The sequence below is a fragment of the Aotus nancymaae genome, unplaced genomic scaffold (genome assembly GCF_030222135.1).
Source record: "Aotus nancymaae isolate 86718 unplaced genomic scaffold, 86718_ANA_hifiasm-v0.15.2.pri h1tg000138l, whole genome shotgun sequence".
NCBI lineage: Eukaryota > Metazoa > Chordata > Mammalia > Primates > Aotidae > Aotus > Aotus nancymaae.
Genome location: NW_026988553.1, coordinates 3281009 through 3308357, shown reverse-complemented (window position 1 = coordinate 3308357; position 27349 = coordinate 3281009). Strand labels below are relative to the sequence as shown.

General features: G+C 40.3%; 1 protein-coding gene across 4 annotated transcripts in view; it reads left to right on the top strand.

Moving 5' to 3' along the window:
• Positions 1-27349, top strand: part of F8 (coagulation factor VIII) — a 134313-nt gene that overhangs the window by 56372 nt on the left and 50592 nt on the right. For all 4 annotated transcript variants that reach the window (XM_064371529.1, XM_064371530.1, XM_064371531.1 and 1 more), the window contains 5 exons: positions 4575-4668; positions 9737-9951; positions 12695-12845; positions 19100-19309; positions 23763-26736. In XM_064371529.1, coding sequence (XP_064227599.1) covers positions 4575-4668; positions 9737-9951; positions 12695-12845; positions 19100-19309; positions 23763-26736 — 3644 coding nt within the window. The remainder of the gene's footprint in view (positions 1-4574; positions 4669-9736; positions 9952-12694; positions 12846-19099; positions 19310-23762; positions 26737-27349) is intronic.

The following is a 27349-nucleotide window of genomic DNA, read 5'->3' as shown; positions in this document are numbered from 1 at the left end:
CTTCTTTATCATATACTAAATTGCTAAAATCTGGCCTTTTGAATTCTTAACTGATCTGTTACCACACTGTTTCAATGACTGCAACTTTGTGACATGTTTGATATGATATCTTCCTTCACTGTACTTCTTCAAAATTTTTATTAACTATTCTTGTACAGTTTTTCTTCATAAATTTTGTTTACCTATTTTTTCTTTTTTCATTTCTTGAAGATTGTATAATTTTATTTTTTATTCATTAATTTTTAAAATGCATAATGACGTTATTTTACATGTTTACAGGGTACTTTTTGTGTATTTTTAGTTACTTTTACTGGCTAGTTGTGACAGACAGTCATTGCTGTGGGTTTGTATATTCCCCTCCACAAATAGTGTATACATGTACAAATGTGTGTGTGTGTGCACAACCACATGTGTGTATTTCACACAAAAACAGGAGCAGTGTAAATTTGGTCTGTACCTTGATTTTCAAAAAGTAACAATATATTTTGAATTGGCTGGCTGTGGTGGTGCATGCCTGTAGTCCCAGCTACTTGGGAGGCTGAGGGAGGAGAATCGCTTGAATCCGGGAGGCGGAGGCTGCAGTGAGCTGAGATCCCACCACTGCACTCCACCCTGGGTGACAGAGCAAGACTCTGTCTCAAAAAAAAAAAAAAAAAACCAGTATATTTTGGATATCACTTCATATCAACATATATAGATCTACCTCACCTTTGATTTATTTAGGTTATGCTCTGGACACCTTGCTGAATCCTACACTTAAGTATTAACTCAAAATGGATAAGAGATAAAATGTAAGAGGTAAAACTACAAAATTACAGGAAAATATAGGAATAAATCTTTATGATCTTGAATTAGACAATGGTTTATTGGATATAACGCCAAAACCAAGAAGCAACAAAAGTAAACATAGATAATTTTACTTCATCATACTTAAAAACTTTTGTGCTTCAAAGGACGCCCAGAAGATGAAAAGACAGTGCATGGAACTGGGAAAAATGTTTGCCTATTTTATATCTGATAAGGATCTAGTGTCCAAAATATATATATAAAGGACCCTTTCAACTCAGTAATAAATAGGCAGATCACTGAAAACCATTCAAAAGTTCACCAAATGGTGAATAGATAAATAAAATGTGGTATATCCATATAACTGGAATTTTATTCAGCCATTAAAAGAAAAGAACTCATTATATGTGATATAGATAGATGAAATTCAAAACATTGTAAATTAAAGAAGTCAGACAAAAAGACTTACATATTGCATGATTTAACTTATATAAAATATACAGAAAAGACCAATTTATACAGCAGAAGTCTCTCTTTTTTTTGAGACGGAGTTTCACTCTCGTTACCCAGGCTGGAGTGCAATGGCACGATCTCGGCTCACCGCTACCTCCACTTCCTGGGTTCAGGCAATTCTCCTGCCTCAGCCTCCGGAGTAGCTGGGATTACCGGCATGCGCCACCACGCCCAGCTAATTTTTTTTGTATTTTTACTAGAGACGAGGTTTCACCGTGTTGACCAGGATGGTCTCGATCTCTTAACCTCGTGATCCACCCGCCTTGGCCTCCCAAAGTGCTGGGATTACAGGCTTGAGCCATCGCGCCCGGCCAGCAGAAGTCTCTTTAGTGATTGTCAAGGGCTGGGAGTGGAAGCAGGGATTGCCTGCAACCCAGCATGGAGAATCTTTCTGGGGTGATAGAAATATTCTAATTCTGGATTGTGGCAATGATTGCACAAATCCATACATTTGCTAAAAACCATTTAATTTGGAGATCCAAGGTGGCTGAATAGGAGCAGCTCTGGAGTGCAGTTCCCAGAGAGAACAACGCAGAGGGTGAGTGATCACTGCATTTCCAAATGAGTTGTTACTGCCTACAGACCAGGAGATTCCCGGGCTGAAAAGTGTCATGAGTTTCCAGCATGGCTGCTTGCGCTGGTGCAGCGGGTCTCCACACAAAAACTCACACAAATCTGGGTGGCCGTTTCAATGGGTGCCTGGAATGTCTGGGAGACAGAGCTGACCATTCAACTGAAAAAAAGGGGGCTGAAACAGGCAGCCAGGTGATCTGGCTCAGCGGATCCCACGCCAACAAAGACCAGCAATCTGAAATGCTCTGGATTGAGAGTTTCACAGCAAGTGCAGCTGGACCCCGGACAGTCCAACACGGTGGGGGGAAGGGTGTCAGCCATTACCAAGGCAGTCCACCATTACCGAGGCAGTACACCATTACCGAGGTGGTCCGCCATTACCGAGGTGGTCCGCCATTACCAAGGCAGTCCGCCATTACTGAGGCCATACTAAGCTTCATAAGTGAAGGGGAAATAAAATCCTTTATGGACAAGCAATTGCTGAGAGAGTTCGCCACTACCAGGCCTGCCTTACAAGAGCTCCTGAAAGAACCACTAAACATACAAAGGAACAACCAGTACCAGCCACTCCAAAAATATACCAAATGTTAAAGACCATAGACACAGTGAAGAAACTGTGTCAATTAACGGTCAAAACAACCAGCTAGCATCAAAATGGCAGGATCAAATCAACACATAACACTATTAACCTTAAATGTAAATGGACGAAATGCCTCAATCAAAAGACACAGACTGGCAAATTGGATAAAAAGTCAAAACCCATCGATGTGCTGTATCTAGGAAACCCATCTCACGTGCAAGGACACACTTAGGCTGAAAATAAAGGGATGGAGGAAGATTTACCAAGCAAATGGAGAGCAAAAAAAGCGGGAGTTGCAATTCTCATCTCTGATAAAATAGACTTTAAAGCAACAAAGATCAAAAGAGACAAAGAAGGACATTACATAATGGTAAAAGGATCAATGCAACAAGAAGAGCTAACGATCCTAAATATATATGGACCCAATACAGGAGCACTCAGATACATAAGGCAAGTTCTTAATGACCTATGAAGAGACATAGACTCCACTGTCAATATTAGACAGATCAACAAGACAGAAAATTAACAAGGATATTCAGTACTTGAACTCAGATCTGGACCAAGCAAACCTAATAGATATTTACAGAACTCTCCAGCCCAAATCCACAGAATATACATTCTTCTCAGCACCACATCACACCTTCTCTAAAATTGACCACATAATTGGAAGTAAATCACTCCTCAGCAAATGCAAAAGAACGGAAATTAAAACAAACATTCTCTCAAACCACAGTGGAATCAAATTAGAACTCAGGATTAAGAAACTAACTCAGAACTGCACAGCTTCATGGAAACTGGCTCTTGAATGTTGACTGGATAAACAATGAAATGAAGGCAGAAATGAAGATGTTCTTCGAAACCAACGAGAATGAAGACACAACGTACCAGAATCCCTGGGACACATTTAAAGGAGTGTCTAGAGGAAAATTTACAGCAATAAGTGCCCACATGAGAAGCAAGGAAAGATCTAAAATCAACACCCTATCATCGAAATGGAAAGAGCTAGAGGAACAAGATAAAAAAAGCTCAAAACGTAGCAGAAGACAAGAAATAACTAAGATCAGAGCAGAACTGAAGGAGATAGAGACCCAACAAACCCTTCAAAACATCAATAAATCCAAGAGGTGGTTTCTTGAAAAGATCAACAAAATAGACCACTAGCCAGATTAATAAAAAAGAAAAGAGAGAATAACCAATTAGATGCAATAAAAAATGATAAAGGGGATATCACCACAGATGCCACAGAAATTCAAGCCCTCATCAGAGATTATTACAAACGACTCTATGCACATAAATTAGAAAACCTGGATGAAATGGATAAATTCCTGGACACTTGCCTCCTCCCAAGCCTAAACCAGGAAGAAGTCAAAACCCTGAATAGACCAAGAACAAGGGCTGAAGTCGAGGCAGCAATTAAGAGCCTACCCACCAAAAAAAGCCCAGGTCCAGATGGGTTCACAGCCGAATTCTACCAGACATACAAAGAGGAACTGGTACCATTCCTTCTGAAACTATTCCAAATAATCCAAAAAGAGGGAATCCTTCCCAAATCATTTTATAAGACCAACATCATCCGGTTACCAAAACCCGGCAGAGACTCAACAAGAAAAGAAAACTTCAGGCCAATATCCATGATGAACATAGATGCAAAAATCTTCAATAAAATCCTGGCAAACCGATCGCAACAGCACATCGAAAAGCTTATCCATCACAATCAAGTAGGATTCATCCCGGGGATGCAAGGCTGGTTCAACATACGCAAGTCTATAAACGTAATCCACCACATAGACAGAGCCAAAGACAAAAACCGCATGATTATCTCAATTGATGCAGAGAAGGCCTTCGACAAAATTCAACAGCCCTTTATGCTAAAAACCCTCAATAAACTAGGTATCGACGGAACGTATCTCAAAATAATAAAAGCTATTACGATAAACCCACAGCCAATATCATAGCTGTCTAAACAATTTCATGAAAAGACCAAATATTTTGAGTTTTATCTGGGCTTAAATTACTATAATGTAGATAGAGGTCACTTTTATTTATCTGGAGTTAGACCACAGTTTTCTCGTTGATTTTAGCTGTTTTAGAACTTGATCTTAGATCTCACTTACACTTTCAGATTATATTTAAGAATCAAGCAAGCCGATCATATAACATCTACCCTCATGGAATCACTGATGTGCGTCCTTTGTACTCAGGGAGATTACCGAAAGGTAAGTAGTCCCTCGATTTATAGGTCTTTTTTACCTGTAGTCACATATGAGATCAATATCATCAATAACAACTAAAATGGTGTTGGTCCTTTCTCCAGCTGTTGGCTAGACCTCAAGCTCCACTCTAAAGTTATAAAAATCAATTATAGAAATCCTTAGGTGATGTTTCTTTTATTATTATTAATTACTTTTTAAAAATGTATTTATTACACTTCAAGTTCTGGGGGTACGTGTGCAGATCGTGCAGGTTTGTTACAGGGGTATACACATGCCATGGTGGTAGTTTGCTGCATCCATCCCCCGCCCCCGTCACCTACATTAGATATTTCTCCTAGTGCTATCCCTCCCCAATCCCCGCACCCCGAGCTATTCCTCCCCTAGCCCTCCACCCCGCAGCCCTGGCGTGTGATGCTCCCCTCCCTGTGCCCGTGTGTTCTCGTTGTTCAACACCCACTTATGAGTGAGAACATGCGGCGTTTGGTTTTCTGTTCTTGTGTCAGTTTGCTGAGAATGATGGTTTCCAGATTCATCCACGTCCCTACAAAGGACATGAACTCATCCTTTTTATGGCTGCATAGTATTCCATGGTGTATATGTGCCACATTTTCTTTATCCAGTCTATCATTGATAGGCATTTGGGTTGGTTCCAAGTCTTTGCTATGGTAAACCGTGCTGCAATAAACATACGTGTGCATATGTCTTTATAATAGAATGATTTACAATCCTTTGGGTATACCTCCAGTAATGGGATTGCTGGATCAAATGGTATTTTTATTTCTAGACCATAGGGGAATCACCACACCATCTTCCACAATGGTTGAAGTGATTTACACTCCCACCAACAGTGTAAAAGTGTTCCTATTTCCCCACATCCTCTCCAGCATCTGTTGTCTCCAGATTTTTTACCAATCGCCATTCTAACTGGCATGAGATGGTATCTCAGTGTGGTTTTGATTTGCATTTCTCTAATGACCAGTGATGATGAGCATTTTTTCATATGTTTGTTGGCCACATGTATGTCTTCTTTTGTGAAGTGTCTGTTCATATCCTTCACCCACTTTTTGATGGTTTTTTTTTTTCTTGTAAATCTGTTTAAGTTCTCCATAGATTCTGGATATTAGCTCTTTGTCAGATGGGTTGATGATTGCAAAAATTTTTTTCTCATTCTATTGGTTGCCAGTTTATTCTATTGATAGTTTCCTTTGCTGTGCAGAAGCTCTGGAGTTTAATTAGATCCCACTTGTGTGTTTTGGCTTTTGTTGCCATTGCTTTTGGTGTTTTAGTCGTGAAGTCCTTGCCCATGCTTATGTCCTGAATGGTATTGCCTAGGTTTTCTTCTAGAGTTTGTATGGTGTTAGGTCTTATGTTTAAATCTTTAGTCCATCCAGAGTTGGTTTTTGTATAAGGAGTAAGGAAGGGATCCAGTTTCTGCTTTCTACCTATGGCTAGCCAGTTTTCCCAACACCAGTTATTAAACAGGGAATCCTTTCCCCACTGCTTGTTTTTTTCAGGTTTGTCAAAGATCGGATGGTTGTTAATTGTGAGGTGATGTTTCGTGTAAGTTACTGAACAGTCACCTGATGTGTTTTTCCCGGTACCTAGTGGTGATGTTCAGATATTTCACTTTTCCACTGCAACTGCTATAAATGCCCTAAAATCTTGAAGCTGGTTCTTCTGGCATTTAAGATAATATATTTTTTTCTGAATACATTTTTTGGCTATATTCCAAACTTTTGGTATCTAGTAATCTCTTTTCATCTGTAAATAGTTCACGACTCCAGTTTTTATTTAGTATATTGTTTGTTGTTTAAAGATTTATGACATGTCTATCACATGGACTGCAGATTTTATTAATAAAAATGCCCCTCTCAAGGCCGGGCGCGGTGGCTCACGCCTGTAATCCCAGCACTTTGGGAGGCCGAGGCGGGTGGATCACGAGGTCAAGAGATCGAGACCATCCTGGTCAACATGGTGAAACCCCGTCTCTACTAAAAATACAAAAAATTAGCTGGGCATGGTGGCGCGTGCCTGTAATCCCAGCTACTCGGTAAGCTGAGGCAGGAGAATTGCCTGAACCCAGGAGGCGGAGGTTGCGGTGAGCCGAGATCGCGCCATTGCACTCCAGCCTGGGTAACAAGAGAGAAACTCCTTCTCAAAAAAAAAAAACAAAAAAGCCCCTCTTGATTTTTTGTTCCTTAAATTGAATTCTATTTCACCAATTTTAGTATTGCCACATGTGCTTACCTAACTTATCTTTTTCATGGTATTAGTTTCTCATATTTTTATTCATTTTGTATTTGCCCTGGCCCATGAACTAGGGGGTTTTACGTGAGTCATGTTTGTGTTGCTACTGATATGTCTTTGTGTATTCTGATGATTTTATATTTTAATTACAATTACTTTAGCCTTTTATTTATTTTGTCAGTAGTTTTATTATACATATATATATATATGTCTTTTAGTAGATTGGATGTTATTTTCTTTCTATTCTTTTGTCAGTAGTTTTATTATATATATATATATATATGTCTTTTAGTAGGTTGGATGTTATATTCTTTCTATTCTTTAATTTTGGTTGGATATTTATCAAAATGATAGATGTGTATGCTTCCAACTACAAAAGGGCTGCCTCCCTAGACGCATCCGTTTTTAAGAATTTCTGTTTTTGATTTTTGGTGGTTATGTCTACGTCTCTAAAAAGCTACTTATCCTGCTAACTCTTTGTTTTTCAACTTGAGACATTATATACTTACTTTGTTTTGTGTGAAGTGAGTACTTAACATTGGATTTTTCCAATGGATTGGAAAATATATTTTGACTCCATATTTTGTGAGTTAAGGATGTTAAAAACTGTACCCCTCCCTTTTCCTCGCCCCAAACCTTTCTTTTCTTTACTGCAGCTAGCCACGCCTTTACTTTTACGAAACAACTTGTTAACAGTTACACTTTGTACTGTAATTTGAAATAAGTCTTCCTTGCTTGGTATATTTTCTCTAAAACTTAAGAAATTTAAAAACAGCATTTGTATCATTTTAGTATTTAAGTTGCTCTTTATAAACGTTAACTGCAGAACTAGGCAATAGGGTACGATCACTCTCTTTTCTACAGCTCAAGGGATGTGACTATTAAGATAAAATAATATGTGGAGGGAAAAAAGTCGATCTCATAGAAGTAGAGATGAAACAGTGGTTACTAGAGGCCAAAGAGGGGAAGCGGAGGCGGAAATAGGGAAAGCTTGGTTAATGGATGCAAAATTCCAGCTAGATAGCAGGCATAAGTCTTAAGTTTCTATAGCACTGTAGGGTGACTGTAGCCAACAATGACATATATTTCCAAATAGCTACATGAGATGATTTGGAATGTTCCCAACACAAAGAAATGATAAACGTTTAACGTGATGGATATGTACTAATTACCCTAGTTTAATCATTACATGTGTATACATGTATTGAAATATTAGTCCGTACCCCATAAATATGTAAAATTATCATGTGTCAAAAAAATAAAAAGATCAAATAGATTCACCTTCCTTATTCCCCATCAGTAGTTTCATATCATGCTAAATTTTAGCTTTTATATTACGACCGTATTGATCTTATCATATTTGTGTCTGTATCCTGAAGTAAGAGTTTCATTTCTTCACCATATTTCTTAGACCTTTCAGCTTCTTAATCATTCCATTCATTGCTTGGCACCCAAATCTTTTTTTTTTTTCTTTGAGACAGGGTCTCGCTCTGTCACCCAGGCTGGAGTGCAGTGGCACGATCTCAGCTCACTGAAACCTCCGCCTTCCAGGTTCAGGCTATCCTCCCACCTCAGCCCCCTGAGTAGGTGGACCGCAGGCACACACCACCATGCCCAGCTAATTTTTTTTTGTTGTGGCATTTTTATGTAGACATGGGGTCTTATCTTGTTGCCCAGGCTGGTCTTGAATTCCTGATTTCAAGAGATGTGCCTGCCTTGGCCTCCCACAGTGCTGGGGCCAGATCTTTTTCTTCCTAAAGACATTCTTGCAGTTAATGGCATTATCTTCTCTTCTCTTGCACGTTTCTACTTTTTTATTTCTTCTCTTGTTTTTCTGGAAGTATATCCTCAAGTAACCTTTGAATATGTAGTACATAGGGGGTACTTTCTGAATCCTTCAGCGTCACATGACGGATAGACAGACTGCTTATAAAAATTTTTCCACCGGGTGCAATGGCTCATGCCTGTAATCCCAGCACTTTGGGAGGCCAAGGTGGGCAGATCACTTGAGGTCAGGAGTTCAATACCAGCCTGGCCAACATGGTGAAACTCCTTCTCTCCTAAAAATACAAAAAAAACTAGCTGGGCATGGTGGTGCGCACCTGTAATCCCAGCTACTCAGGAGGCTGAGGCAGGAGAATTGCTTGAACCCGGGAGGCGTAGGTTGCAGTGAGCCGAGATCACACCACTGCACACCAGCCTGGGAGACAGAGCAAGCCTCCATCTCAAAAAAAATTTTTTTCCTTCCACTTTTTTCTAATATTTATTATTGCTGATAAGAATTATAATGCCATGTTCTCACTCATGGACGGGTGTTGAACAATGGGAACACACGGGCACAGAAAGGGGAGCACTATACACTGGGGTCTGTTGGGGGGAAATAGGGGAGGGAGAGCGGGGGGTGGGGAGTTGGGGAGAGATAGCATGGGGAGAAATGCCACATATAGGTGAAGGGGAGGAAGGCAGCAAATCACACTGCCACGTATGCACCTATGCAACAATGTTGCATGTTTTTCACATGTACCCCAAAACCTAAAGTGCAAAAAATAAATAAATAAATAAATAATACATCATTCTACTATAAAGACACATGCACACATATGTTTATTGTGGCAGTGTTCACAATGGCAAAGACTTGGAACCAACCCAAATGCCCATCAATGACAGCTTTTTACTTTTTTTAAAAAATTGTGTGTATATTAAAATTGTAATGTGTGACTTTAGCTTCCACTTGCTGATTTGTAGAACCCCTGCCATAACACGATTACCAGTATGCGGATTGTTGTACTCTCACTGAGCGATTTCTGGGTTTGCTTATGGGCAGGTGTGAAACATTTGAAGGATTTTCCAATTCTGCCAGGAGAAATATTCAAATACAAATGGACAGTGACCGTGGAAGATGGGCCGACTAAATCAGACCCTCGATGCCTGACACGCTATTACTCTAGTTTCATTAATATGGAGAGAGATCTGGCTTCAGGACTCATTGGCCCTCTCCTCATCTGCTACAAAGAATCTGTAGATCAAAGAGGAAACCAGGTGAGTTCTTGCCTTTCCAAGTGCTAGGTTTGAAGCTAAAAAAGAGATGCACATAAATGCTAAGTATATGTACCCTTACAACCTGTAGAAAATATAGTTGTTTGTACTATAGGTCAGTAAAAGGAAGGAGCTGGGCCGGGCGCGGTGGCTGACAACCTGTAATCCCAGCACTTTGGGAGGCCGAGGCGGGTGGATCACGAGGTCAAGAGATCGAGACCATCCTGGTCAACATGGTGAAACCCCGGCTCTACTAAAAATACAAAAATTAGCTGGGCATGGTGGCGCACGCCTGTAATCCCAACACTTTGGGAGGCCGAGGTGGGTGGATCACGAGGTCAAGAGATCGAGACCATCCTGGTCAACATGGTGAAACCCCGTCTCTACTAAAAATACAAAAATTAGCTGGGCATGGTGGCGTGTGCCTGTAATCCCAGCTACTCGGGAGGCTGAGGCAGGAGAATTGCCTGAACCCAGGAGGCGGAGGTTGCGGTGAGCCGAGATCGCGCCATTGCACTCCAGCCTGGGTAGCAAGAGCGAAACTCCGTCTCAGAAAAAAGAAAAGAGGAAGGAGTTTAGCTTTTACTGAATTTGTGTTTAGTGTCGTAACTTGCCTGCTGGATGGATAGACCATAGAATGTAGGCTGTAGATTCTTCCTATAATACTCATTCCCAGTCTGGGATGTAGCTCTCTCTAGGTGATCATCCCCTTTTACCCAATTACTACCTATTTTCAGATGACCCACAAATTTATATCTACAGCCTAGATTTTTCCCATGGACATCTCCTTATGGGTGACTCAAAAGCACCTCAAAATTAACATGTCTGCAGTGTGTACCACAGCGCATGGCACTCAGTAAGAGCTTACTAGACTGGACGTGGTGGCTCACGCCTGTAATCACAGCACTTTGGGAGGCTGAGGCAGGAGGATTGCTTGAGTTCAGGATTTCAAGAACATCCTGGGCAAAAGAGTAAGACTCTGTCTCTACAAAAATAAAAAATAAGGGCCGGGCGTGGTGGCTCAAGCCTGTCATCCCAGCACTTTGGGAGGCCGAGGCAGGTGGATCACGAGGTCAAGAGATGGAGACCATCCTGGTCAACATGGTGAAACCCCGTCTCTACTAAAAATACAAAAAATTAGCTGGGCACGGTGGTGCCTGCCTATAATCCCAACTACTCAGGAGGCTGAGGCAGGAGAATTGCCTGAACCCAGGAGGCGGAGGTTGTGGTGAGCCGAGATCGCACCATTGCGCTCCAGCCTGGGTAACAAGAGCGAAACTCCGTCTCAAAAAATTAATAAATAAATACATACATACATTCATACATACATACATACATACATACATACAAAATACCTGGGTTAGGAGGCTGAGGTGGAAAGATTCCTTGAGCCCGGAAGGTCAAGAGTACAGTAAGCCAAGATTGTGCCACCACACTCCAACCTGGGTGACAAAGCGAGAGACCCTGTCTCAAATTAAAAAAAAGACTTTAATAAATAGTTTTGGGCAAAACACAGGGAAAAACAAACACTCATAAAAACTTCAGAAAAACTCATTGCTTGGCCCCGGAATAATTCATTGCCATATTGTTGAGGCTCAACTCCTTGCCTACTTGATTATATTTACGATACATAAGATCCCTACTAGTCTAAAAACATTTCATTTGTTTAGAGAGTAAAGTAGATGAAACATGCAGCACATAAACTCAGAGGACTTGTCCTGACTGATGTTTCCTCATGGCAGTTTCTTTTGCCAGATTTGGAAAGATAACTGAAATATTCTTCTACGTCCTCCAGTCTCCTCCCCTCAGTATTTCGGTTTCCATAGCTGTAGATGATAAAAAATGAAGTTTATACGTATCAGTGAGGTTTACATAGGAAATCTTAGCAGATCCAGTCAGCAAGCCCTAACTCATAAATCTGCTTCATATACAAACTGCTCTTCTGGAAGAAAGTTTGAATGTTTTAAACAGAAAATTTAAGGTTTTAGTGTTGTTCGACATTTTTGTGGTTCACCTTATCTTTGTTATTTGGTTTCTGTTTTTCTGTTTTTAATTTTTTTCTTTTTTTTTTTTTTTGAGACGGAGTTTCGCTCTTGTTGCCCAGGCTGGAGTGCAATGGCGCGATCTCGGCTCACCGCAACCTCTGCCTCCTGGGTTCAGGCAATTCTCCTGCCTCAGCCTCCCGAGTAGCTGGGATTACAGGCACGCGCCACCATGCCCAGCTAATTTTTTGTATTTTTTTAGTAGAGACGGGGTTTCACCATGTTGACCGGGATGGTCTCGATCTCTTGACCTCTTGATCCACCCGCCTCGGCCTCCCAAAGTGCTGGGATTACAGGCGTGGTTTTTAATTTTTTTATAGCCTTGTAGGAGGTCAGTTGCTAGATGACTTAACTAACTTGTTTAACAAAGGCACCGAATAATCACTTGGGTCTTTAAAGACTTAACTCTTCTAATCTGAACATGGAGAGAATAAGGCCGTATGAAAAAATTGGCCATCATGTGGCGTTGGGTACAGAAAAAACTAACTTCGTTGGGATCAGTCACCCTATTGTCCTGGGGACACAGTTACTGTCAGCATATAGTCAGTGCTCATAGCGCCCAACCCCAACTCCCAAGCCGTGGTCCACGCCTAAGAGGACATGGAATTAATCTAGAGCATCAGGTATGTCACATGCATGCCATCGCTGCCATATGACCACATCAGTAGCATTTCTTCACCCCTTTCAATCCATGTAATTAACAGATGATGTCAGACAAGAGGAATGTCATCCTGTTTTCTGTGTTTGATGAGAATCAAAGCTGGTACCTCGCAGAGAATGTGGAACGCTTTCTCCCCAGTGCAGCTGGAGTGCAGCTTGAGGATCCGGAGTTCCAAGCCTCCAACGTCATGCACAGTGAGTGAAGCAGCACTTAAGTCCACTGAGCGTGGGGTAAAGAAAAGCTGATGTAACCAAAGTGATGTCCAGATAATGAAGGAATTGTATGTGCATAGAAATCTCACAACTCTGTCACCTAAAAATGTTTAATTCGTACACAAATACATGTGATCGGATAATCTATATTTTCTTTTCTTTTTTTTTTTTTTTTTGAGACGGAGTTTCGCTCTTGTTACCCAGGCTGGAGTGCAATGGCGCGATCTCAGCTCACCGCAACCTCCGCCTCCCGGGTTCAGGCAATTCTCCTGCCTCAGCCTCCGGAGTAGCTGGGATTACAGGCACGCGCCACCATGCCCAGCTAATTTTTTGTATTTTTTTTTTAGTAGAGACGGGGTTTCACCATGTTGACCAGGATGCTCTCGATCTCTTGACCTCGTGATCCACCCACCTCGGCCTCCCAAAGTGCTGGGATTACAGGCGTGAGCCAGTATAATCTATATTTTAAAAATCTGGTTACTATTTTCTCCTTTCAACATTTCCTTGCTTCCCCGTCCCTTTTAATTCCCCCTCTCCTTCTATATTCTCTCTTTTCACCAACCATTCTCTGCCCAGGTGACACATTTGAAAACATATTTTCTCTATAATTATATAATCAGATATAAAAACATGCGTACAGTGTATTAGTCTTCTAGTGCTGCCGTAATGAACTACTGCAGATTGGATGGCTTAATCTATTGTCTTTCAGCTCTGGAGGCTAGAAGTTTGAGATAAGGATGTCTCCTCTTCTAATAAACATACAAGTCATGTTGGGCTAGGGCCCACCCTCATCACCTTATTTTAACCACCTACCTATTTAAAGACACTATCTCCAAGTACAGTCAGATGCTGCGGTAGTGGGGTTTAGGACTACAAGGGATAAATTTGGGATGGGGTAACAGAAGTCAGCCCACTGCAGACATACACATGCGTGTATGTTCATATACACCCACAAATCTGAATGGTCAAAAATGTGATACAAAAAATTCCAATTGCAGGATCCTACAGGGAAATGCAAAACAGAACAACAACGAGATAGCACTTTACACCCACGAAACTGCCAAAATGATGATTACCAGTGGGCTTGTGGATAAAAGAGTGTTCTCATGCTGTATTAGCAGATAACTAATATAGTCTTTTCAAAGCCAATATATCCCTTTTGAAATTCTGATTATTCAGATGTTTAAGATGGAGTGAGCACACATTTCCCTGTGTGTCCCACTGGATGCAACAAAAAATCCTGCACAAAATGAACGGATCAGCTACCTGTCTGAGAACCTTGGAAAGTTATAATGTGGGTTAAAGTCGCCGACACAATGTGGCGTGTGTTTCAGTTCTGTTACCCTCATCTCAAAGCTTTAGTCCTTCGGCTTTGGGTTGCAGCTCACATTAAGCCTGAATTTTAGTAATAGTGATCTATTATTCTCCAAAGTCCTTTACTATCCATTATTCTAAAGATTTTGAGTTTGTTTACTCCTTTCAGTGGCATTTTTATTTTTTATATAGTGCGGGGTATTGCTTGCCTTCTGAATGATTCAGAATTGACATTTGTGCAAGAGTCTAAGGCTTAGTATTTAATTCTAGTGGCACAGAGCTTTTTTCTTTCCTCCTTCTCTCCAGCCTCATGGCTTTGGTTTAGAATTCCTTCAGCCTCATAGAATATTGCATTTTATAATTTACTGGTTGTGTTATATACTATGTATTTGTTCTTTTATTTTTTTCTATTCATCATTTCTTCCTTTCCCACCACATCTTTTTCCAAGTGGAATGGGCGCCTACCACAGTATCTGGACAGTCAAAGCATATCATTTTCATGGAGACAGTGATTAAAACAAGAGATATATAGTGACATCAGTAGGGCCAAAAGACATTTTCACTGAAAATGATATAGATATTGAGAGAAAAGAAGTATTTTTTTCCTCTGGGATTTCTTCTTTTTTTTTTTTAATTGCATTTTAGGTTTTGAGGTACATGTGAAAAACACGCAAGACTGTTGCATAGGTGCATACGTGGCAGTGTGATTTGCTGCCTTCCTCCCCTTCACCTATATCTGGCATTTCTCCCCATGCTATCCCTCCCCAACTCCCCATCCCCCACTATCCCTCCCCTATTTCCCCCCAACAGACCCTAGTCTGTGATGATCCCCTCCCTGTGTCCATGTGTTCCCATGGTTCAACACCCGTCTATGAGTGAGAACATGCGGTGTTTTATTTTGTGTTCTTGTGTCAGTTTGGTGAAAATGATGGTTTCCAGCTTCATCCATGTCCCTACAAAGAACTCAAACTCATCGTTTTTGATGGCTGCATAATATTCCGTGGTGTATATGTGCCACATCTTTCCTGTCCAGTCTATCATCGATGGGCATTTGGGTTGATTCCACGTCTTTGCTATTGTAAACTGTGCTGCAATGAACATTCGTGTGCATGTGTCCATATAGTAGAATGATTTATAATCCTTTGTATATATACCCAGTAATGGGATTTCTAATATAGCTTCTGGTGGAGATAAGAGTCTGGAATTGAGAAAGAAGAGATGGGAGTTGAGACAGAGGACAGGGGTACACACAGAGGCAGAGGCCAAGAGACAAAGGAAGCATCCTGAGCGGAAGAGTCTAGGGAGAAAGATGCTGAGGCAGAGGGATAAGAAAAGAAGAAAAATAAAAAGACCAAACCAGTAAAATGGAGAATCTGTTTTCATACAATGAAATACTGTGTGACACGTGTGCACCTATGCAACAATCTTGCATGTTTTTCACATGTGCCCCAAAACCTAAAATGCAATTTAAAAAAAAGAAATCAGAAATCAATAAAACTTTTTACATTGCAAAAAAAAAAAAAAAGAAAGAAAGAAATACTGTGTGACAATGAAGATTCACAAAAATAAAGCTATATACAACAATATGAATAAATATCACAAGCAGAATTTTCAGTAAAATGGTAAGTCTCAAAAGAATACGTACAGTATTGTATTACTTACATAAAGTTCAAAAATGGGCAAAATTAAGTTATATTGTTTAGGAATACACAGGAAGAAAAGTATAAAGAAAAGTGTAAAAGAAATCGTAAAATACACAGTCTTTGATAGTGACTACAAGGACATGATTATCATAAAAGACGGGATAGTGACTACCTCTTAGAAAGAATTCGTTTGAGAATCAGCACGTGTTTTGTGGGGATACCAGATATATTGTATTTCACGACCTAGGTGTTTGTTTTATAATTTTGTGTTTTAAAACATTGTAGGATTTAGGATTAATTTTGTAGATGGATCCTACAAATGGTAGGGAAATTGCAGTAGGAATGACGAGTAAGGGAAATGTACAGGATTTGTTTAGAACACAGAATGCACAACAAAGAGGATTCAAGGATGATCACCAGATTTTGCCTGCGGGTAACTAGGGGGAGAGACAGACAAAATGCAAGAAAGTGTATTTGAAGAAATGATAGCAGAAGACTCCAAATCTGCGGCAAGATGTAAATATCCACATACAAGAAACTCGAGGATCTGTAGTCAGATCAGATTCAGACAAGAGTATACCAAGACACGTTACAATCAAACTGTCAAACATCAAAGACAAAATGAGAATCCTGAAAGAAAGAAAAAAAAAAGGAAGCAGGAAATCCCATATAAGGAGATTCCAGTAAGGCTAGCAGCAGTTTTACCAACAGAAACTTCGCAGGTCAGAAGAGGGTGGAATGATATATTCAAAGTGCTGAAGGAAAAGAATGCCAACTGAGAAACCTTTACGCAGAAAATGTGTCCTTCAGAAATGAAGAGACATAAAGACTTTGCCAGACAATTCCAGTTAGACAAGAGGAATAAATTAAAGACATCTACTGTACACTGTGGTGACTATAGTAACAATCTACTGTGTACTAGAAACTTGCTATGAGAGTACAGTTCAAGTGTTCTCACCAGAAAAATACGTGTGTGAACTAATGCATATGTTAATAAGTTGATTTAGGCATTCCAATACATTATACATATATAAACATTGTGACGTACATCGTAAATAGATCCTGTTTTTCCCTTTCAATTAAAATATAAATTTAAAAAGAGTGGATAGAGAAGAATTAGCCATTCTAGTAATTAAGCCTCAGGAAGGCTTACATTCCAGTGATTTCAGGTAACTGTTATGCAAGTTAATGGATAAGGCAGATAGAATGAAACTAAAACATAGTTGTTTGCGGGATAGGTCAGTAAAAGGAAGTGGCTGGGCCGGGCGCGGTGGCTCACGCCTGTAATCCCAGCACTTTGGGAGGCTGAGGTGGGTGGATCACGTTAGGTCAGGAGTTCGAGACCATCCTGGCTAACATGGTGAAACCGCATCTCTACCAGAAATACAAAAACTTACCCGGGCATGGTGGCGCGCGCCTGTAGTCCCAGCTACTCAGGAGGCTGAGGCAGGAGAATTGCCTGAACCCAGGAGACGGAGGTGGCATTTGAGCCGAGATCACGCCCCTGCACTTGAGACTGGGCAGCAGAGCGAGACTTCATTTGAAAAAAAAGGAAAAGAAAAGAAGAAAAAAACCACCAATGAGATAAACCAGAATGTCTAAAATTAAAAAGATTGTCCATACCAAGTATGGACATGCATTTCTGGTTAGGATGCAAATTTGTGCACTTACTTTGGGAGGATCTAAAGCCAAACGTATGCATACCCTGTTGACTCAGGAAATCCACGTCTAGTATATATGTGTTATGGCCTGACAGAGGCTTCAGTAAAAACCAAACCTGCCGAGAACTTGATCTTGGACTTTTAGTGTTCAAAACCGTGAGAAAAAACATTCCTGTTATTTAAGCCACGAAGTGTGTACGTATTTCACAGAAGACATATAATTATTTAATCCATGTGGAGTGTCAAAAGACAAAAATACGACAAATGTACTTTAAAGATTATAATTGCCTTTTATACATGATTCTAGACTCAGACAGTCCTCAGAATCATTGCAAGTGGATAGTCATATCTTCTATTATCATTTACCAAATAGCTCATTTTTCCCTGTAATGGTTGGAGATGCTGCCTTTATGACGTGTTAAGTTTCCGCTTACATCTTGTCTGTTTCTGGATTCTATATGCTGCTTGATATATTTATCTATTCTGCATTAAGACTGTATTTTTAATTATAATAGCTTTATAATATCTCTCAAGGCTGTACAGGAAAAAAACCTTCAATTATTAATTGGTTATACTAAGCCAATGTCTGAGTATTGCTTAGTGGTTTGTGGGCAACCATCTCACACAGTACCTAGTAACAGAGTAGACAAGTGTTGATTGAATGGATGGATGACTAGATGTGTGGAAGAGGCTTTCAGAAACAATTCCCTTTATAGAGGAAGGTCAGTGTGAATTTTGCTTAGCTCTTTGGTTTGAAATAATTTAAAATGTACAGAAAATTACAAGAATAATACAGGGAACTTGCAAATACCCTTTGCCCAGATTCACCATTGTTTAACATTTTGCAATTTTGTTTATTTTATTTTCTCTATATACACACTTTCAACACTTAAGTACACATTTCCTGTGAATAAAGATACTCTTTTACACAACTAGCTTGATATTATGAAATGACAGACACTTAAACTGATCAAATATATTTCTGTCATTTACAGCTGGTATTCCCTGCAGTACAGAGATCTAGTTCCTGCTTGAAAATGGGTTGCAGAGATCACACACACATTTCCTGTGAATAAAGATATTCTTTTACACAACCAGCGTGATGTTATGAAATGACAGACACTTAAACTGATCAAATATATTTCTGTCATTTACAGCTGGTATTCCCTGCGGTCCAGAGATCTAGTTCCTGCCTGAAAATGGGTTGCAGACATCACACACACACATTTCCTGTGAATAAAGATATTCTTTTACACAACCAGTGTTGAAGGACTCACTTTTTTTTTTTTTTTTTCTGGTTTCTCCTATGTGTAGTTACTATTTTCTCCCTTGACTAATAAAGAGTTTGAAGGGATATACTTTGAGACCAGTCAAACATCCTGTTCCTCATCAAACCGCCTCCCATGTAGCATCCAAATTAATGTTTATCATGAGGTTTACGACTCCTCACATTGGGATCGGAACCCAGGTGATTATCAACAATCTGCTTTTTTGGAACATATGGGTCTCCCTTCCTGGGAGTAACATACAATAATTCCTCCCTGTATCACGGCGGTCACAATCCCAGAACACTGAATCTGTGACGTGACTAACCTCCCTCTCCCCGTTGTCTCTGCAGGCATCAATGGCTATGTGTTTGACAGTTTGCAGCTGTCAGTCTGTTTGCATGAGGTGGCGTATTGGTACATTCTGAGCGTTGGAGCACAGACTGACTTCCTTTCCGTCTTCTTCTCTGGGTATACCTTCAAACACAAAATGGTCTATGAAGACACACTTACCCTATTCCCATTCTCAGGAGAAACTGTTTTCATGGCAATGGAAAACCCAGGTTAGTTACGCGTATTATTTTTTTTTTACCAACAGCTGTGAATGCTCCCATTTGGGCAGATATGAAATGGTTCAAGTGATTTTGGAAATTGCAAGGCATTTTTGGGGGTATTTATTTATTTATTTTTATTATTATAATTAAATTTCTGGGGTACATGTGCAGATCATGCAGGATAGGCATTTTAATGACAGCATCAACTCAATTATTTAACTTAAAAGTCTTTGCTCAGACCTGGAACCAACCCAAATGCCCATCGATGATAGGCTGGACGGGAAAAATGTGGCACATATACACCACGGAATACTATGCAGCCATCAAAAACGATGAGTTCGCATCCTTTGTAGGGACATGGATGAACCTGGAAACCATCATTCTCAGCAAACTGACACAAGAACAGAAAATCAAACACCGCACGTTCTCACTCATAGGCGGGTGTTGAACAATGAGAACACATGGACACGGGGAGGGGAGCATCACACACTGGGGTTTGTTGGGGGGAAATAGGGGAGGGACAGCAGGGGGTGGGGAGTTGGGGAGAGATAGCATGGGGAGAAATGCCACATATAGGTGAAGGGGAGGAAGGCAGCAAATCACACTGCCACGTATGCACCTATGCAACAATCTTGCATGTTCTTCACATGTACCCAAAACCTAAAATGCAATAAAAATATATATAAATAAAAAATAAAGTCTTTGTTCTAAAAGTGTCTTCACATGCCAAGGGCCAATTTTTACCATTTTTATGGATACATAATTGTGCATATTTAGGGGGTACATGTGATATATTCATATAAGCATACAATTTGTAATGATCAAATTAGGGTAACTGGGATATTTATCACCTCAAAAACTTATCATTTGTGTTAGGAACATTCCAAGCCCACTCTTCTAGTTATTTTGAATTACACAATATGCTACTGTTAAGTATAGTCACCCTACTGTCACATTGAACACTGTAACTTACCCCTTCTGTTTAAGTGTAATTTTATACCTATTACTCCAAGTCTCTTCATTCCACCGAATCCCCCATACCCTTCCCAAACTCTGCTAAGCACTATTCTGCTCTATCTCTGTGAGATCCACTTTTTTAAGCTCTCACGTGTAAGTGAAAACATGTGATATTTGTCTTTTATGCCTGGCTTATTTCACTTAACATAATGATACCCAGGTTCATCCCTGCTGCCCCAAATGATGGGATTTCATTCTTTTTATTGGCTAAGTAATATTCTATTGTGTATATATACCACACTGTCTTTACTCATTCATCTGTTAATTTTATATCCTAACTAATAAACGTTGGTGTGCAGCTATCACCTTGATTCAATGATTTCCTGTCTTTGGACATATATCCAGCGGTGGGATTACTGGATCACCTGGTAGTTTTATTTTTAGTTTTTTGGGGAACCTCCTTACTGTGCTAATTTACACTCCCACCAGCAGTATACGAGCGTTCTCCTTTTTGCCACATCCTCACCAGCATTCGTTATTTTTTTTTTTGTCTTTTTGATAAAAACCGTCTAACTGGAGTGAAATATCTCATTGTGCTTCTGGTTTGCATTTCTCTGGTAATTAGTCATGTTGAGCAGGTTTTCATGTACCTGGTGGCCATTTGTTTGTCTTCTTCTGAGAAATGTCTATTCAGATCTTTGTCCATTTTTAATAGGATTCTTTTTTTTTTTAAGTCTCTAATCCATTTTGATTTGATTTTTGTATATAGTGAGAGATAGGGGTCTAGTTTCATTTTTCTGCATGTGGATATCCAGTTTTCCCACACCATTTATTGAAGAGGCTATTCGTTCACCAGTGCATGTTCTTGGGAATTTTGTCAAAAATGAGTTGGCTATAAATGTGTGGATTTATTTCTGAGTTCTCTGTTGTGTTACACTGGCATATGTTTCTGGTTTTATGCCAGTACCATGCTGTTTTAGTTACCACAGCTTTGTGGTATAGTTTGAGGTCAAGCAGTGTCATGCTTCCAGCTCTGTTCTTTTTGCTCAGAACTGCTTTGGCTCTTTGGAATCTTTTGTTATTCCATAGAAATTTTAAGATTCTTTTTTCTATTTTTGTGAATCACTTCATTGGTATTTGGATAGGTATGACATTAAATCTGGTAGCATTGATATATTAACAATATTAGAGTTTCCAGCCCATGAACATGGGATAGATACCTTTTCATTTTTTCTATGTCTTCTTCAATTCCCTTTATCAGTATTTTAGTTTTCATTATAGAAATAGCTCAGCTCTTTGGTTAAATTTATTCCTAGATATTTAATTTATTTTTATTGTAGCTATTGTAAATTATCTTTTAAAATTTCTTTTTCAGGTCATTAACTCTGGGTATATAGAAACGCTACTGATTTTTTGCATGTTGGTTTTGTATCCTGCAACTTTACTGAATTTGTTTATCAGTTTTAATAGTTTTTTGGTGGAGTCTTTAGTTTTTTTCAAAATACAAGATTATGTCATCTGTAAACAAGGAGAATTTGACTTTTTCCTTTCCAGTTTGGAGACCCTTTATGTCTTTCTCTTGCTTACTTGTTCTGGCTTGGACTTCCAGAACTACATTTCATAGAATTGGTGAAAGTGAGTGTCCTCATCTTGTTCCAGATCTTAGAGGAAAGGTTTTCGGTTTTCCACATTCAGTATAATATTAGCCATGGTTTGTCATATATGGCCTTTATCGTTTTGAGGTATGCTTGCTATACCCAGTTTATCGAGAGTTTTATCATGAAGGGATGTTGAGTTTAATATTTTTTGGCATCAATTGAAATGATCATGTGTTTTTGTCCTTCATTCTGTTGATAAAATGTATCACATTGATTCATTTCCATATTTTGAACATCCTTTCATCCCTGGGAGGAATCCCCCTTGATCATGATGAATGATCTTTTACTGTGTTCTTGAATGGCATGTGCTAGTATTTTCCCGAGGATTTTTGCATCAATGTTCGTCAGAGATATTGGCCTGTAGTTTCTCTGTGTGTGTGTGTGTGTGTGTGTGTGTGTCTGGTTTGATTTCAGGGTAATACTGGCCTTGTGGAATGAGTCTGGAAGTATTTACTCCTTGTTTTTTTGGGGATAGCTTGTGGATAGTTGCTATTAGTTCTTCCTTTTTAAGAAAAATGTTTGTTGGTGGAATTCAGCAATGAAGCCATCAGGTCCTGGGCTTCTCTTTGTTGAGAGACTTTTTATTACTATTTCTATCTCATGACTTGTTTTTAATCTATTCAAGTTTTGTATTTCTTTCTTTCTTTTGAGTTTTGAGGCAGACTCTCGCTCTGTCATCCAGGCTGGAGCGCGGTCGATCTCAGCTCCCAGCAACCTCCACCTCCCAGGTTCAAGTTATTCTTGTGCCTCAGCTTCCCGAGTAGCTGGGATTACAGGTCTGTGCCACCGCACCTGGATAATATTTGAATTTTTAGTAGAGACGGGATTTTGTCATGATGGCCAAGCTCGTCTCGAACTCCTGGCCTCAAGTGATCTGCCCGCCTTGGCCTCCCAAAGTGCTGGGATTACAGGCATGAGCCATTGCGCCTGGCCCAAGGTTTATATTTCTTATGTTCGATCTTGTTAAGTTGTATATGTATAGGAATTTATTCATTTCTTCTACATTTTCCAACTTATTGGCATATATTTCCTCATAGCCGTTTCTTTTTTTTTTTTTTTTTTTGAGACGGAGTTTCGCTCTTGTTACCCAGGCTGGAGTGCAATGGCGCAATCTTGGCTCACTGCAAACTCCGCCTCCTGGGTTCAGGCAATTCTCCTGCCTCAGCCTCCCGAGTAGCTGGGATTACAGGCACGCGCCACCCTGCCCAGCTAATTTTTGTATTTTTAGTGGAGACAGGGTTTCACCATGTTGACCGGGATGGTCTCGATCTCTAGACCTCGTGATCCACCCGCCTCGGCGTCCTTTGTCAGATGGGTAGATTGCAAAAATTTTTCCCATTCTGTTGGTTGCCGATTCACTCTAATGATGGTTTCTTTTTTCTGTACAGAAGCTCTGGAGTTTAATTAGATCCCATTTGTCTATCTTGGCTTTTATTGCCAATGCTTTTGGTGTTTTAGTCATGAAGTCCTTGCCCATGCCTATGTCCTGAATGGTTTTGCCTATGTTTTCTTCTAGTTTTTTTTATGGTGTTCAGTTTTATGTTTAAATCTTTGATCCATGTGGAGTTAATTTTAGTGTAAGGTGACAGGTAGGGGTCCAGTTTCTGCTTTCTGCACACGGCTAGCCATATCACAGTCCTTTCTTATGGTCACAAGCAGGCATAGCACAACAGCAGCAAGGCAAAAAGCACTTTTGTATTACATATGCCAGGGATTTAACGCAATGACCCGTGATGTAATAATACTGACTAATATTTTTTCATTTATCTGGGAATGGGAGAGAACCTCTAACTGTGTTAGAATATTTATTATGAGTAACATAGAGTCTTTTTCTTCCTCATATCCAGGCCTATGGATTCTGGGGTGCCACAACTCAGACTTTCGGAACAGAGGCATGACCGCCTTACTGAGGGTTTCCAGTTGTGACAAGAACACTGGTGATTATTATGAGGACACTTATGAAGATATTTCAACATACTCTGTGAGTGAAAACAATGGCATCGAACCAAGAAGCTTCTCCCACAATTCAAGACACCCTAGCACTAGGCAAAGGGAATTTAATGCCACCACAATTCCAGAAAATGACACAGAGAAGACGGACCCTTGGTTTGGACAGAGAACACATATGCCTAAACTACGAAATGTCTCCTCTAGTGATTTGCTGATGCTTTTGCGACAGGGTCCTACTCCGCACGGGCTATCCTTACCTGATCTCCAAGAAGCCAAATATGAGACTTTTTCTGATGATCCATTATTTACCCCGCAGCCAGGCCTCCAATTAACATTAAATGACAAACTGGGGACACCTACAGCAACAGACTTGAAGAAACTTGATTTTAAAATTTCTAGTTCATCAAATAATCTGACTTCAGTAATTCTGTCAGACAATTTGGCAGTAGCTACTGATCATACAAGTTCCTTAGGATCCGAAAATATGCCAGTTCATTCTGATAGTCAATTACACACCACTCTATTTGGCAAAAAGTCATCTCCCATTATTGAGTCTGCTGTACCTCTGAGGTTGAGTGAAGAAAATAATGATTCAAAGTTGTTAGAATCAGGCTTAATGGATAGCCAAGAAAGCTCATTGGGAAAAAATGTGTCATCAACAGAGACTGGTAGGTTATTAAAAGAGAAAAGAGCTAATGGACCTGCTTCGTTGACTAAAGATAATGCCTTATTCAAAGTTAGTATCTCTTTGTTAAAGACAAAAGAATCTTCCAATAATTCAGCAACGAATAGAAAGACGCACACTGATGGCCCAACATTATTCATTGAGAATAGTACATCAGTCTGGCAAAATACATTAGAAAGTGATGCTGAGTTTCAAAAGGTGACACCTTTGCTTACAGAAAAAAATACTACAGCTTTGAGGCCAAATCATATGTCAAATAAAACTACTTCGTCAAAAGACATGGAAATGGTCCACCAAGAAAAAGAGGGCCCCATGCCACCAGATGCAGAAAATCCAAATATGTCACTCTTTAAAATGCTATTCTTGTCAGAATCAGCGAATTGGATACAAAGGAGTCATGGAAATAACTCCCTGAACTCTGGGCAAGGCCCTAGTCCAAAGCAATTAGTATCCTTAGGACCAGAAAAGTCTGTGGAAGGTCAGAATTTTTTGTCTGAGAAAAACGAATTGGTGGTAGGAAAGGACGAATTTACAAAGGACACAGGACTCAAAGAGATGATTTTTCCAAGCAGCAGAAACCTATTTCTTACTAACTGGGATAATTTACATGAAAATAATACACACGATCAAAAAGAAAATATTCAGGAAGAAATAGAGAGGAAGGAATCCTTAATCCAAGAGGATGTAGTTTTGCCCCAGATACATACAGTGACTGGCACTAAGAATTTCATGAAGAACCTTTTCTTACTGAGCACTAGACGACATGTACAAGATTCATACGCTCCTGTACTTCAAGATTTTAGGTCATTAAATCATTCCACAAAGGGAACAAAAAAAGGAGAGGAAGAACACTTGGAAGGCTTGGGAAATCAAACCACGCCAATGGCAGAGAAATCTCCACACACCACAAGGCTATCTCGTAATCCAAGCCAGGAGAAGGTTGTCACTCAACGTGGTAAGAGAGCGTTGAAACCCTTCAGACTCCCAATAGATGAAACGGAAGTTGAAAACAGGCTCATTGTGGAGGACGCCTCAACGCGATGGTCTGAAAACATGAAACATTTGACCCCGAGCACCCTCACAAAGATAGACGTCCACGAAAAGGACAAAGGGGCCATTACTCGGTCTCCGTTTTCAGATTGTGTGACGAGGAATCATAGCATCACTCAAGCAAAGAGATCTCCGTTACCCGTTGCAAAGGTGTCCTTATTTCCATCTATTAGTCCTATAGATCTGATCAGGGTCCCATTCCAAAACAACTCTTCTCATCTTCTAGCAGCTTCTTATAGAAAGAAAGATTCTGGGGTCCAAGAAAGTAGTCGTTTCTTACAAGGAGCCAAAGAAAATAACCTTTCTTTAGGCATTCTAACCTTGCAGATGATTGGTGATCAAAGAGAGGTTGGCTCCCTGGGGACAAGTGCCACAAATTCAGTCACGTACCAGAGACTTGAGAACACTCTTCTCTTGAAACCAGGCTTGCCCGAAACATCTGGCAAAGTTGAATTGCTTCCAAAACTTCACATTTATCAGAAGGATATTTTGCGTACAGAAACGACTAATAGGTCTCCTGGCCATGTAGATCTCGTGGAAGGGAGCCTTCTTCAGGGAACAGAAGGGGCAATTAAGTGGAATGAAACAAACAGACCTGGAAAAATTCCCTTTCTCAGAGGAGCAACAGAAAGGTCTGCAAAGACTCCCTCCAAGGTATTGGGTCCTCTTGCTTGGGATAACTACTATGGTACTCAAATATCAAAAGAAGAGTGGAAATCCCAAGAGAAGTCACCAGAAAACACTGCTTTTAAGGAAAAGGATACCAGTTTGTCCTTGAACCCTTCTGAAAGCAATCACTCAATACCTGCAATAAAGGAGGGACAAAATAAGCCCCAAATAGAAGTCACCTGGGCGAAGCCACGTGAGCCTGAAAGGCTGTGCTCTGAAAACCCGCCAGTCTTGAAACGCCATCAAAGGGAGATAATTCTCACTACTCTTCAGTCAGATCAAGAGGAAATGGCCTATGACGATACCATCTCCAATGAAATGAAGGAGGAAGATTTTGACATTTACGGGGAGGATGAAAATCAGAGCCCCCGCAACTTTCAAAAGAAAACGCGACACTATTTTATTGCTGCAGTGGAGCGGCTCTGGGATTATGGAATGAGTACCTCCTTGCAGGTGCTGAGAAACAGGTATGAATTCGTTGGTTACCCCTTGGCTCTGCTTTGTGACATCTGACTTTACCAGATGAGGACACCAACAGTGAGAGAGGATGAACAATCAAGGTGGCTTGAAGCTCTCACTCTGGTGAGATAGAGAAAAGAGAGGTTTACAAGAGGGTAGAGAAATCAGGGTCAAGAAAGAGCAGTGGGGAGCAGGAAGAAAGTCAGCCTCACCTATCAACTTTATGAGCTGGAGGGAAAACCTTAGTGTCATCAGAGAACTTTAAGAGAGGCAGGGCCGGGCGCGGTGGCTCAAGCCTGTAATCCCAGCACTTAGGGAGGCCGAGGCGGGTGGATCACGAGGTCAAGAGATCGAGACCATCCAGGTCAACATGGTGAAACCCCGTCTCTACTAAAAATACAAAAAATTAGCTGGGCATGGTGGCGCGTGCCTGTAATCCCAGGTACTCAGGAGGCTGAGGCAGGAGAATTGCCTGAACCCAGGAGGCAGAGGTTGCGGTGAGCCGAGATTGCGCCATTGCACTCCAGCCTGGGTAACAAGAGCGAAACTACGTCTCCAAAAAAAAAAAAAAAGAAAAAAAAAAGACAAGAGAGGCAGCAGGAAGAAGTGAGTTCGTGGTAA